General features: G+C 44.5%; 1 protein-coding gene and 1 long non-coding RNA gene across 2 annotated transcripts in view; one reads left to right on the top strand and one right to left on the bottom strand.

The window, feature by feature from the left end:
* Nucleotides 1–3,035: 3,035 nt before the first annotated feature.
* Nucleotides 3,036–8,669, top strand: LOC309864683. Its single transcript, XR_014311684.1, has 3 exons — nucleotides 3,036–5,700; nucleotides 7,416–7,459; nucleotides 8,346–8,669. It is a non-coding gene; the product is annotated as an uncharacterized lncRNA (long non-coding RNA).
* Nucleotides 6,549–13,969, bottom strand: part of WRNIP1 (WRN helicase interacting protein 1) — a 24,786-nt gene continuing 17,365 nt past the window's right edge. The window contains exons 4-7 of the mRNA XM_082730386.1: nucleotides 12,852–13,081; nucleotides 8,676–8,831; nucleotides 7,875–7,954; nucleotides 6,549–7,286 (exon numbers count right to left, since the gene is read on the bottom strand). Coding sequence (XP_082586512.1) covers nucleotides 7,011–7,286; nucleotides 7,875–7,954; nucleotides 8,676–8,831; nucleotides 12,852–13,081 — 742 coding nt within the window. The 3' untranslated portion in view covers nucleotides 6,549–7,010. The remainder of the gene's footprint in view (nucleotides 7,287–7,874; nucleotides 7,955–8,675; nucleotides 8,832–12,851; nucleotides 13,082–13,969) is intronic.

Raw genomic sequence — 13,969 nt, 5'->3', positions numbered from 1 at the left:
GGCTGCTGGTTTCCTCAGAGCTGCTTTTAACCAGGGGCACAACCCCACCTGAGGCACAAGGCCCCATCCGCCTGTGCTCACTTCCTATATCCGTGCTCAGTTCTGACTATCTCCATGCTCTTGGCCCAACGAGAGACTCTCTTATCACAATAACTGTTTCAGCTCGTTGTAATAGTGAGGAGGTGCCCGGCTGAGTAGGGAACCTCCTGGCTACAAGATCAAGTCCATACATCTCGTTCCTCAGGAAGGAGCCAAGTCACGGAAAAAAAACGTGTAGAAGCTCAAAGTTTATCAAGATAGGCAAGAAACACAGCAATCATCTTGCTCCCAAATCCATCTTCCCTCAAGAGTCTCGCCAGCCCATGTGGCACCTCCCTGAGAATCGGAATCGGAGGCCCTTTCCTCTGGATTTCGGCTGCCCTGCCCCTGGGCTGCCAGGTTGGCAGGACGCCCAGCAGCCCTGTTTCCCCACTCACGTGCCAATTTCAAGTGTGGAGGACTTCACCCAGCCACGCCGGCTATATGAAGGAGCTGAGGCAAAAGTGGGAAGGGAGGTGGGCCCAGTTGGCATGGGGACTTTGGACAGGCCTCGTGGCTTCGTAAGGCGCTGACTAGAGCAACAAAGTCAAGATAAATGGGTATAGGTTGGGGGAAGACAAACATGGCAATTTTACCCTCAGTTTGAAAAAAGTGTGTTTGCCATTGAAAACCCTCTTTCTAGAGTCTTGATGGCTGGGAACGTGGCATGGTGAGGTGACTGTCCAAGTGTGGCCAGCACAGACCAGCAGCGACAGCTGCTCATTAGAAACAAATCTTAGGGCTCATCGCAGACGGACGGAATTAGAAATTCTAGGGTTTAAACAAGAACAGCAAATGGCTCTTCTGAGGCACACAAGAGTTGAGAAGCTGGCCAGACCACATGGGTTCCAAGCCTAGATCTGTCACTCTGGGACTGTCACTTAAGCACCCAAAGTCCTCTTTTCCTTTCTTCCTTCCTCCCTTCCTTCCTTCCTTCCTTCCTCCCTTCCTTCCTTCCTTCCTTTCCTCTCTTCCCTTCCCTTCCTTTCTGATTTCATTTTTATTTGCAAGGGAGAGGGAACATGAGAAGGAGGAGGGTCAGGGGGAGCAGACTCCCCGCTGAGCAGGGAGCCTGATGTGGGGCTCCATCCCAGGAGCATGGCATCATGACCTGAACTGAAGGCAGATTCTTTTTTTTTTTACCTTTTTATTTTTTATAAACATATATTTTTATCTCCAGGGGTACAGGTCTGTGAATCACCAGGTTTACACACTTCACAGCACTCACCAAAGCACATACCCTCCCCAATGTCCATAATCCCACCCCCTTCTCCCAAACCCCCTCCCCTCTCAGTTTGTTTTGTGAGATTAAGAGTCACTTATGGTTTGTCTCCCTCCCAATCCCATCTTGTTTCATTTATTTGAAGGCAGATTCTTAACTGACTGAGCTACACAGCCCCCCCCACCCAATTCCCCAGCACAATGTCCCCTTCTATATTTAAAATAGATGCAATAACAATAATAGTTCAGATAGTTATTTTGGAAATTGAGATCGTAAACGTAAAAACACTTGGAATAGTGTCCAACACATAGCAGTCAGTACACATGTTTGCAATTATTGACACCAGCCAAAAATAAGTGTCAAGTGTCCTTGGAAGATTGCAACCCTGCACTGCCCCTGGGCTAGTCTCCCTAGCTGAGTGCGGGCCCTTCAGGGAAGGAAATGGAAGAGGATGCCAGTGGCCTGGGCCCAGTCACTCACGTTGCACGCCCAGAGGAACAGAGCAATGTCCAGCTGGCCCGTGGCAGCCCTGGAAAAGCACAAGTGCCCACAGAGCGACAGGTGAAAGTTCCTGGGCAGTGGGAGCATCTCCTAGACCTCACTCACCTGTAGGATCTAAGGGCCTTCCAAAGACAGCGATGTATCAGCTGAGATCAGAATGAGTGACGCTCCTATCTAGCTCTTTGTGACACCCCCCATTGCTCTCAGCAATATGTTGTTAAAATCAGGTGATCCCTGCCCTAATTAGGTAATATTTGCTTCCCTATTTTATAGAGGAGAAAAGTGAAAAGGATGAAAACTCAGGTCACAGAGTGGAGAAGTGGCCCCGGGTAGAATTCGAACCCAAGCAGACAGGACACTGGGCCACGCTCTTCACCCTGTGTTGCTGGTGGAGATGCAGGGTGGGGGCTACTGGGGCAGGATTGTGGGGGAAGTGGAGCTGGGGAGGAGGTCGGGCTCGGACTATGGACTTGTTTTCACACCAGAGCAGAGAAACAGCGCGGCAGGATTGCAAGCACTAGGCAGGAGGGGCTGAGGGCGCGGGAGCAGATGGTTGCCTTCCTTCCTTCCCTCCTCACCGGACCGCACAGCCCGGGGCACAGGGGAAGGAACGTGCTGAGGTCCAGGGAAGGCCCCGGGACAGACAGTCCAGGGCTGGCAAGGGACACCAAGGAAGTGGCTCGAGGCCCAGAGAATAGGTTTCTCTGGTGGTTGTTAGATCCCCATTCTGAGGTGCCCACTGTGTCACAGCCTGTGTGGATGGTACAGCTGGTGTCGTGCGGCGCAAGGCATGTGTGGCCCCCGGGGGCTCTGTGGGCAGCCATGAAAAGTTAGATGCTAAGAGACTAATTTAGGGATGTGAAAAATCATATGGTGAGGTGAGAAAAAGCAAGCTGTAGAGCAGATGGTGTATGTTCCCAGTTCTCACACATGTGCGCAAACACACACACACATACACATACTGGAAAATACCCAGAGGGCGTCTACTAAAATGTTAACACCAATTATCCCTGAGCAAAGATTAAAGTTGATTTTTACAATTTTTTCTCTGTGCCTGTATATGTTTTTTTGTTTGTTTGCTGTTGTTGTCTCTCCTCCTGTATCTTTTTTGCAATGATCCCGGGCTACTTTTATAATCAGACAAATAAGTTCTTTTAAAACCCGTTTATTAGTGTATGAGGCTATTAAACAGTGAGCGCACCCGTCCCAGTCCCAGGGGAGCTGGGAGGAAGTACTGAAACATGGGCTCATCTGTCACAGCTGAAGCCTGACTCCTGGTGGACAGAAGTATCATGGACAGACTTCTAGTTGAAGACACATACATAGTTAGGTGAAAGTTTTTTTATTCACTCATTTATCATTCAACAAATTTGTAGTGATCACATTCTAAATGCCAAGCATGATGGGAATATGAAAACAAGTTTAATTAGTGTTTATAAGTCATATTTATAATAAAATTATGTTGCCGCTCCTATTGTTCAACTTTTCTCAATCTCAATAGTATGGCAGTTTCTTCACTCTGGTCCTGTTCCTCAGAGACTAAGGCTGTTACTGAGAATGGGATATTTTTCTTGGTATCTTTTCTGACTACAGTTAGTTGTCCAGAATCTACAAATTTTCATGTACTGTTAACATTGAACCATTTTCCTAGACTCCATTGTTAATTTTTCAAACTATTCTTTCTGGTTCTCAAGGCATATATATAAAATCATGCAGAATTCTCTTTTCAAATACAGAAGTTATCTCTTATTTCAGAGATCTGGCCGTTCTAAGTTTTCATCACTTATTCCTTTAAATCGACTCTCCACCTGTCTTGCGCTGCTTCTTAACCAGGGAAACTTTGGTAAGTTCGGCCAATGGGAGGCACCAGCAAGAGATCAGAGGGCAGGAGAAGGGTTAAGCTATTCATTTTCCTTTCACGTATTTTGTTCCCCTATGTCTGCCAAGAGGTACAGTAGCTGCCGAGCTCTTCCGCTTCTACGTACAGCCACCATCCTGGTCAGAAGGCAGTCCTAGCGTTTCCCCTGACGTCTCTCCCCTTGCCTCCTCAGGTCTTGAGTTGGAATTGCTTCCTGTGGTTGTAAACTGTAAATAGTTTTATTAAATTTAATATCCAAATATTCATAAAGATGATGGATTAAACCTACATTTAATTTTTTTCTCAAGGACCCCCACTCCCTCCAAAAACTACGGTAATTTTTAAAAGTCATCAGCTGTTAAAATGATAGAGAACAAGTGATAATGGCAACACAATGTTGGAGGTTGTGAAGACAACGGGCAAATGGTAACTGACTTGAGAGATCCTGGTGGGGAAAGGCAAGAACCCACCTGATCCATGTGGCAGATGTTTCAAAAGCTTGGGCAGTGGCAGGTATGCTCTCTTATTCCAGGCGATTGGGGAATCTCTGAACTAGACCCAAAGAGAGTTGGGGGGGGGGTGTTGCTGGCTACTGATTCATATTCAGAGATCAAGGGGACATAGACATACTGATTGCTGTATGATGACTACCTATGTGGCACCCAGAATGCAGGGACCCAATCTCGACCTACTCAGCGGGAGAAGAGAAGAGTTTCTCTGGGGCCCTAACCAGCTTAAAGATGCGGACTTCAACGATTTCCAACAAATAGCTCAGTAAGGATCGAAGTCCACTCCCACCAAGAGCTCAGAGCTTTCAGTCGGAAAGAGACTAAAACAAACAGAAAATAACATGGAAGAGAGTATGTAGGGAGAAAATTAAAAACAAATATCCTTAGGGAGATAAGATAAGCAGTCATCACACGAATGAGTAAGCAAACACAGGCTACTCCCCCCAAAATAAAGGGGAACATTAGAAGTGAGCTCTTGGAGATTTAAAATGTGATGATGGTAAAAATGAAGGGATGAAAGTAAATTTTCGGAATCTCCCAGGAAGTAGAGCAAAAAGACAAAAGGATGAGAAACGAGGGAAGACAAACATCAGTTCAAGAGGGTCAAGCTCAGGGAAAATGGAGGTGAGGAAGTGCACTCTCTCTTCAAGCATATTCCTAATCACACCACTCCTCACCATGCCCGCTCCCACCAATCCTGTCACCTCCTCCACCGGAGCACTGCAAATTCTGATGGCCCTTCTCCTTGCTTTGCCCTGCTTTCCCTCAACAGTGCAGCGAGTGCTATCCTTACAAAATGTAAGTGCCACTGGGACACTCCTTTGCTAGAATCATTGAGTAAAAGCCAATCTTTCCCAGGACTAGGAAGGTGCCACATTAATCCAAACCCCCATCATCTCTTCTCCACTTCCACTACTTCTTCCATCCCAATTAGACTCACCTCCTCTGTAGCACTGAGCCAGCCAGGCACCTTCCTTCAGGGCCTTTGTACTTGCTGTTCCCTCTGCTTGGAACGCTCTCCCTTATCCTTGAATGGCATAATCATGTCCTCTAATTCTTGACTCAAATACTCTCCTCTTGACGAAGTCTACCTTGGCTACTCCAAATAAAATCTTGACTTCTCACCCTTTCTAGCTCAGTTCCCTGATTATTTCTCTCGTGGCACTCATCATCAGCAGACATATTAAAATACGATTTTTCATACTATCTTTTTCATGAGCACAGGATGTTGTTTTTCCTTAGCTGATGTGTTCCCAAGAGTGCTTAGCATGAGGCAAGTACCCAACACTTAGTAAATGAATAAAGAAACTTTCCCCAAACTGAAAGACATGAATTTCTAGACTGAAAGGATCCACTCAGCACCTGGTAAAATCACTGTGAGCTTTTTAAAAACTAGGATCAAAGAGAGAAGATTCTATCAGCTTGCTGAGGTCACAAATCAGAATGTCTTCAAATTTCTCTATAGCAACATGGGAAAGAGGAAGACAACTGACATGTAATTTCCAACCTAGAATTTATTCCCAAACTATCAGGTAAGTCTGAAGGTAGAATAAAGGTATTTTTAGACTCTTAACAGCTAGAAGTATTTTGCCTCCCATGCATCCTTGTTCCATAAAACTCTTAAAGCATGTGGATCCCCTCAGGAGAAAAAGGCAAGCATTGGACCCCACAACTAGAACACGTGAGGCAGGTACAAGGGAGATGCCCAGACAGAGGAGGGGAGTTAACACACCAGGCCTGCTGAGTGCGTCACTGTCGCTCCAGCCTGCTCAAACTAGTAAAGCCTATGTTGTACAGAAATGCTGGGATGAGCCGAGACGGCTGGTATACTGTGGAGAAAACAGGAATCCTTGTGTAGGAGAAAGGCAGCGGAGTCCCTGGACATCAGCTGTGCAGCGGTTGGACAGAAGGAAGTGTGTTCCTGGAGGGATCACACCAGGTTGGGGGAGAGGGAGAAAGAAACAGAGCTGACTGATTACTTGAAGGGACGATTCTTGTGGATGACTATTAAGTAGTTTGGGAAGAATTAGAAACAGCTGCAAAGGAATCAAAGCCGTGTGTGTGCACGCACGTGTGTGGTATTTACGCTTAGGAAATCACAAAAGTAAAACAGGAATGCATCATTTAGAAACACGGAACTGCAAGAAGAAACTGGAGGAAGAAGAAACTACTGGATTCTTTCATAAGCCATTTACAACTCTAGCATATTCCTTTAAAACTTAAAATGGATTTTTACAAAGATCCACAGGCTTCTCATTAAGCTTCCAACCTTCTTACCTACAGGCATTTTTCTTTCACAGTATTTACCTACCAACATGTGAGGGTGACCGATATTGGCAGCTAGGACCCCAGGTGGGAGAGACGTGAAAGAACTGAAGAGTACTTTGAAATAGTTTTATTGGCTCATAAGACCTTTGCATATAAAAAAAATACCCAAAACACTATGCAGTATTAAATCACAATTACATTTTTTTTTTTACCAATTCAAACTACCCTGAATATACATCTTTTAAAGAAAAAAAAATCCTACAGAACTGAATTCTGAAATGACATTATGACTTAAATACTATGACAAAATAGATAATTCCTTATAACATTAATTCATTGCACAAAGCTGCCAGATATTTTCATAAGCATAACCGTTGCACAGAGTGCAAATGAACACAATTTCAATGTTACACATTTAGCTGAAGTACGTGTGCCTCCACCTAAGGAACTCTGACATTTCTGGCACAAAATGTTGGTCTCGTTTAACTTCCACGGGCAACTGACTCCACAACTCTGTTACTCTCGCTCTCCTTAAAAAACAGACACATCCCACTGCTATCAGAGCCTATGAGAGTCAGCACCGCCTTTGCTTAAAGAAGTCGACTCCTCTCAATTCCTCCGGCAGGTATTCCTGATCCACAGGCTCACTGTACATGGGATTGTACTTGTAGCCCTTGCCGTAGCCCAAATCCTTCATCAGCCTGGTGGGCGCGTTCCTCAGGTGCAGTGGGACGGGGGGCAGGGGCCCCTGGTGGTTTCGCAGGCATGCTTTGACGTTGTTGTAGGCGCTGTACACCTCAATGGACTTCGGGGCTCTGGCAAAATAGACTACACACTGGGCCAGAAGCACCTAGGACAAAAAGAAAACATTACTGAAGGTGCCAGAAAGTTTCTGTCCTATAGACTATTTTATGACATCCCTACTTAATTCGGAAACAATTCTCACTATGCTTTTATTATCCTCCTTTTCTACCTACAGCCAAAATAACCAGTTATGATGGAGAGAAGGAATTCCTACAGGAGGTAAGAGGATGAAAAGATTTCTTTCTTTTTTTTTTTTTTTGTTAAAGAGAAGAATTTTTATTAAATGATTTTTTTTCTTAAAACCCCAACATATAAAACATAAATATGAAGCTGCTGGTTATGGGTGAACTTAGAGAAACTTCCTGTTCAGCGCTTTCAATACTTCTGCCCCAGGAAAGGGCTGAGCACTTCCTTTGAAACCACAACTACAGAAAAGTTTCAAAACATGACCTTGTTTATACGTAAGGTCTCCCCTCTAGAGTGTAAGCTTCTAAAAAGGGAGTTGAAAAGCCAAGCAGCTTCTTTGGTGGGCCTGTACATCAAAGGTGATGGCAGGACATATGTTCAAATCCACAAAGGGACATGGCACAAGAGAAAGGAAGTGATTTGCGAAGAACTGGGCTGATTACTTTACCTCACATTCGGGCATGCCTATAAAATGACAGCCTTGGTAGGCAGCAACTGCTTGTGTTAATGCAGAAGGGTCTGCCAGACCTGTCACACACACGGAAAGACAAAGGAAAGTTTAAGTCATAATGCACACTCCCACCCAGACCTGTCTATGAGCTGATGCGACCAGAGATCACCACTGCCTGTAGATGTTACTGACCAGAAAAATCCCATTTATCAGAACAGATTCTCCTCTGATCTCATTAATTTATTTGAGAAATATTTACTGAGTGGTGTCAAGAATGGTTTTTTCATGGATAAAAACTACATCTAGTAGGAAAAATATGAGAATGTGAATGACAAACATGAGGGGCTAAGGCCATACAGACAGTCACAAGGACAGACACATTAAAAACAAAACATTTACTATATCAAAGAAATGTTTTCCTAATGTTTTTCATTACATAGTGTCCAGAATCTTCCCTTTTTATTTCAGGAGCTGTCCAATGAAACCTGAACATGACTGCAAAGCATTTAAAACATTTCTTCTATTTCAATACCCATGTTAGGTAAAGCACTACTGAAGAGGAAACAGATAATGATGACTTCTTCAGAATATAACCACTCAAAAGCACATACACGATGCCAAGAAATAAACCAGTCAGTTCCTATTTATCTTCTCTTCTCCTTACCTGTCCACATGGTCCCATGAAATTCCTAGGCTCCAAAGTGGTCAGCATTTCTGAATGCCCCCTTCCCCGGCTCCCATACATAAAAAGCCACACTCTGGTGAACACCAGGGTCTGGTCCTTCCCAGAACACTCACCTATGTCCTCACTGGCAAACCTCACCAGCCTCCTTGCCACATAGAGCGGGTCCTCTCCTCCTTCAAGCATGCGCGCAAGCCAGTAGAGGGAGGCACTCTGGTCTGAGCCCCGCATGGACTTATGAAGCGCAGAGATGCAGTTGTAATGCTCTTCTCCTAGGTAACACAAAAAGCACGTGCTCGATTATGGGCAGAAGAGGAAATCCACAGAGCCCAAAGGAGGGTCATCTAAGCCATAGGTTTGTTCCACTTGGTTGATTTTAAGGAAGCCTGAATAAGGGACTTAGGAAAGCCTGGGGAAAGGGAGTCTGACTGCTATCCTCAAGCTGCTCAGCAGGAGGCGGCAATGGTACCAGTGCAGGATGCTGGAGACCAGAGGAGCTCCCTCTGGGGTCTGTGGGCTTGTCTCATAACCCGGTCAGCCTCAGCGCAGGAGGCTGCTGGAGTACCTGTGCTGCCCGTGCTGAACACGAGCAGAGGCCTGGGTTGGGGACAAGGAGAGCAGCACATGGAGAGCTGGTTCTCCTGGACCTCCGCGGATTGCCACAATGAGAGGTGCAGGGAACTAATCTGATATTGTTTCCATGTGCCCCCACTGTCACTTTGAGGAAACTGTCCCCAGGCCTGGTTGGAGACATGAGGGTGGAGAGTCAATGACAAGGACAGCTGTTACAGATGGCCCCTTTGTTCCTCAGTGTCCTTTCCAGCTGTCTTTCTGGTATCTAAAGGCTGTGGTCGCTTAAATCTGGTACAGGGACATTCATGTGGCAGGATCTCAGAAGGGCTGAAACATGGACTAAGAGCTCTCACCTTGAAAGCACTATAGCCCCCCACTCACCACTTGGGTTTCCCCCCACTTTTCACCCAGGATTCACATGTAAACAAATCAGTGAAATATGCTTTAAAAAAACAAAAATTAAGAAGAGAATTTTCAGGATTTTCTGACCATCAACTCTTCCCTAAGTGTGAGGAGAGAATAGTCACTTCATAAAAAAGGCAGGGGAATTCTTATTTGCATTAGTCCTTCCAGGGAAGCGCCAAGGTGGACAGAGAATCCATGACCTACTCTGCACAGCATTGGGGCCCCAAGGGCAAGTCCCCCCCCCACCCCAGCTGACCATGCTGGTAGGACCGTCTTTGGCCTTCCTCTGAAGACAGCATGAGACAAGACGCTGGCTTGTCAGGGAGGAAAGACCCAGGAGGCTGACTGTAGGGGCCCAAATACCTCCCATTCAGGCAGAGGGCGGATCAGTGGTTTTTAGTCCAGCCAGCAGATTCCTGTGGACAAATGGACTTGCCATCTATCTCTGGGCTTCCTAGCTAAGTCACATTGTCAAGGAGACTGGTGGGAAAGGGTTCTGGGTGAAAACCACAAGGTCCTGGCCCCAGTCACAGGCCTGGCCACCTTGCAGATACGTGGGAGATGAAAGAAGCTGCTTCGCACCACTTTCTGTGAAACGTAAATGAGGTGGCAATCAATCTCCCTGACAAACTTGCTCACTGACTCAAACCTTTACTGCAGGTCAAAGATGAGAGGCTAATTAACAGGGAAGAGCATGGGCTCTAAAGCCAGGTAGCCTGGATGTGAGCACCAAACTTATTAGCTACGTGACTAAGAACATGTTACTGATCCTCTCTTTGCCTCGGGCAGTTCATTTGTAAAGTGGGGATTAAAGACTAGCTGGCTTTTAGGGTTCTGAGTCTTAAATAATGTACGCCTGGTATGGAGTAAGCACTACAGAAACATGGAAGTGTTAGATGTTACTCTACGCTAGCTTCCATTTTTGCTTTGATCATATAAAATTTTTTAACTTAAAATTTTAACATTATTTATGTAGAACCCTGACCTCAATGCAAGGCAGAGAAACTGTGTTCATTTAGAAATTTCTTCACTCTGATACCTAAATATGTGAGCTAGTTAATGGATCCTAGAAGTGGGTAACTATATACTAGAAGACATGAAATAATTAAAATCTTGGGGCTGGGGATTTTTGTCTCACCAGAGTTATAAAAAGGCCCAGGAGTATAAGCTAGCAGGTTTCCAGGGCAATGCTTCTATCATCCCTATTTATGGAACACAGCTTGGAAAAGAACAATTCTCTAGGATCTGAACTGTATTTATGAGTATCTATAGATTCACGGTTGTGCTGCTACACTCCAGTGGGGTAGCGGCAGGGCGGGCCACAGTCACAGTAAGCGTAGGACTTGTAGAATGTGTGGGTTCTCAAGGCCTGACACCAGGCAGCCTCCACTGTCCCCAGCTCTTCCACGGGTAGTGCAGAGCTGTAGAGAAAGTGATTCCCACGGCGCATGGCTCCCTTGGATGGAATGTGAGCCTCGAGAAGTAGAAATCCTAGGACTAGACATGTCTGATATCCACTGTGTGCATATGGGTGTCTGTGAGTGTACTCACGTAAGTGTGTGTTACTGTGTGTGATGAACATGCTCTAGCGGGAAACTGGTGATGTCAGGCCGGGGCTGGCAAGGAGGCAGCACCGCCAGTGGGGAAGGACGTAGTCCTAGGAACTAGTCTTATACCTGTGATTGAGAATGAACTTTATCACTTGCTTTGTGAACTAAGGCAAGCTTTTTATCTATAAAATGGAGATATTATTAATAACTACCTCCTAAGGTTATTTTAAGACTTAAAAAAAAAGGAACAACATATATAAAATGCTCCAATATTCAATGTTAACTAATGTTATGATAAATGGTACCCTTTTGATTTTTAAATGACAGTCTGATAAAACGTGAAAGAACAGTTCCAGTTCATCTAGTCAAAATGAAGAGTCTCCTTTAGGCCACATATAAGGGAGAACAATACCTGTTGCTGGAACCCCCCAAAACGATGGAGAACCCAGCATGTGGGAATATTTTTACCTCTTAAAATTTTAAATTTTGTTCATATCCCCCATTCTTGTATTTGGCCAAAAGAAAGCAAAGCTCTGTATCTAGAACACTTTACTTTTCAGACTTTCCCAGCATCCCATGACATTCAGGAGCACAGACAGCTGGCCACCGGAGATCTTTGGGTTGTGCTAGGAGAAGTCTTGCCGAGAAGCATGTTCACATCAGAGAGGAGACAGGACTGTTTGTTAAATGCCTCTAATGAGTCCCTAACTAATGTGTCCATAGTACTTATTAGTATTTCCATGCACCCAGCTCCCAATCAGTTGAGGCACACTAAGGCTGAAGAGCTTCTGCCACTTGTCCAAAGTCAGTGTTCTGCTCATCAGGAGGTAATGTCCAGAACCCAAAGTCATTCTTAAGCTCCTCCACCCCACTGCTCTAACCAGTAAGACATATTCTCCATCATCAAAAAGCATTTCAGAATATTGTAGACAAGGTGCTATGTGATATCTGGAATGTTTAATGATCAGCTTCCATTTCTTGCATTACTTTTAGAGGTATGGGATTCCAGTCACTGCAGATTCTCTATCCAGAATCACAAATACTCAAGCCCCAGAGTCCAGCCTAATCTACCATATGCTAATCTTCACCACCCATCCCTTTTATATAAAAAGATACAACTGTGCTGTGCTTATGACATTTAATATTGCTGGATCACAGATCTAGTAAGAGTCTATTTTAAATGTTACCTGTAAACGCAGTTCTACAAAAGTACCGGTGTATGCAGAAAAATTGTTTAAAAAAGCTACCACAACCAAAAACATCACATCCAGGTCCACATAAACTTCATTTTTAGTTGGGACTCTAGAAATTATGGACTTTACTTCTCATTAAACTAATAGAACTAAGTCACTTATTGCAAAAGTCTTGTTATTATTGCCATTATAAATGATCACAAAAATTACTGTCAACTGTGAACGTAGGGGCTTTCAAAATGTTTTTATCTTAAAAGGCACTACAGAGAGTAATGGAAAAAATACCTACCTACCTTACAAAGCAGGTCTGAAGCCTGCAATTTTAACACGAAAACTCCTCTCAGTTATCAGGATAGCTTCTGCTCTGTGCCTCTCATAAGAAAGATCAATCAGGAAGCTAGGTCTTTGAACAGGCTCTGAGTTGGAGGTTTAATTCAATTACCAATATGGAGATCCAACTGAGAATGAGGTTCATGTTCTGAACTCAGCTGAAGCCAGAAGTCTAGGATGGGAATGTGTAGATACAACTTATTTCATTAAAGTTCCCCTCTTTTCACTTTCTGTTACTTACCTGCTCGGTCATATAAAATATGAGATCGCTGGAGACCTTCCTTCACATCATTTTCAGTGATCAGAACTCTACTGGGAGAATAGGTTTGCCCACTTTTCTTACAGAACATCTTCCTAGAGCTTAACCTGGCCAGCACTGCCAGCTGTAGTCCATTCAATCCAGCTCGAGCATCCCCATCACTAAGATAAGCCAGAGTGTCTACTGCTTTATCCTCTATGAACACGGACGGCCTGTAACACAAACAGGGTTAGTTACCTCCACTTTCATATCTGACACTTGTTGTTCTGTAGCACCTTTACAGAGCGGCTCTCAGCAAGGTCACTGTAGGTTCAATGCTTCTACCCTTTCTCCCTAACTCATGTTGTCAATATGGTGAAGCATTATCAAGACTGGGAGTCATAAGATTATTTTGAGAGTCCTGAGATTATTCTGCTGTATAAGCACACACCCATAAGCATGCATGAAGGAGGCATGGAAAGATACATGGCTTATCTGGTTCTATCCTACTAGAGTGAAAACTATAGAAATACTTGGGCTTCATTATAGTATACAGAGAACATATGTCAAACACAGTGCACATCCTGACGAGATAGGTACGCTCAGACCACTTCCCAAACAGGAAAGGGCCAGGATTGCATCATGCAGTTAATGTCCCTCATTTTACAAACAACCTGGGTCCCCAGTTACTCTAGACACATGGGGCCTAGGAGCAAGCCTATGGGATTTTGGCCTGAGGCATGTTTCCAAGAAGGTATTAATCACATAAAGGCTGCACAGAGTAGTGGAGATGTCACTAGTCTGGGTATCCATTAGAAGACTCTGACAAAACTTGGCTGTAAGACCTGAGATAAGTCACCCACCATCACATTTCCAAATGTGGACCTATTAGGATTGTTCTCAAGTCTAATTCAGCAAACTTTTCTATTTCTAGTCTAGTTAGACAAAATATCTCACACATATAGTTACTTAGAGGTGTCTTACTATTCTTGTCTAGCTGCTAGCTGCACATTCGCAAAGCAAAATATAATTCTTCAGAGTTAAGCTCACCATGTCACTGCCAACCTTCAGCTGAAAATGTCTCTATTAATTAATAAGCTGATTGGGACCGTCCTCATCAG

The sequence above is a fragment of the Mustela nivalis genome, assembly GCF_964662115.1.
Source record: "Mustela nivalis genome assembly, chromosome: 5".
Lineage (NCBI taxonomy): Eukaryota > Metazoa > Chordata > Mammalia > Carnivora > Mustelidae > Mustela > Mustela nivalis.
Note: the sequence above shows the minus strand (reverse complement) of the source record. Positions and strands in the feature narration are given on the sequence as shown.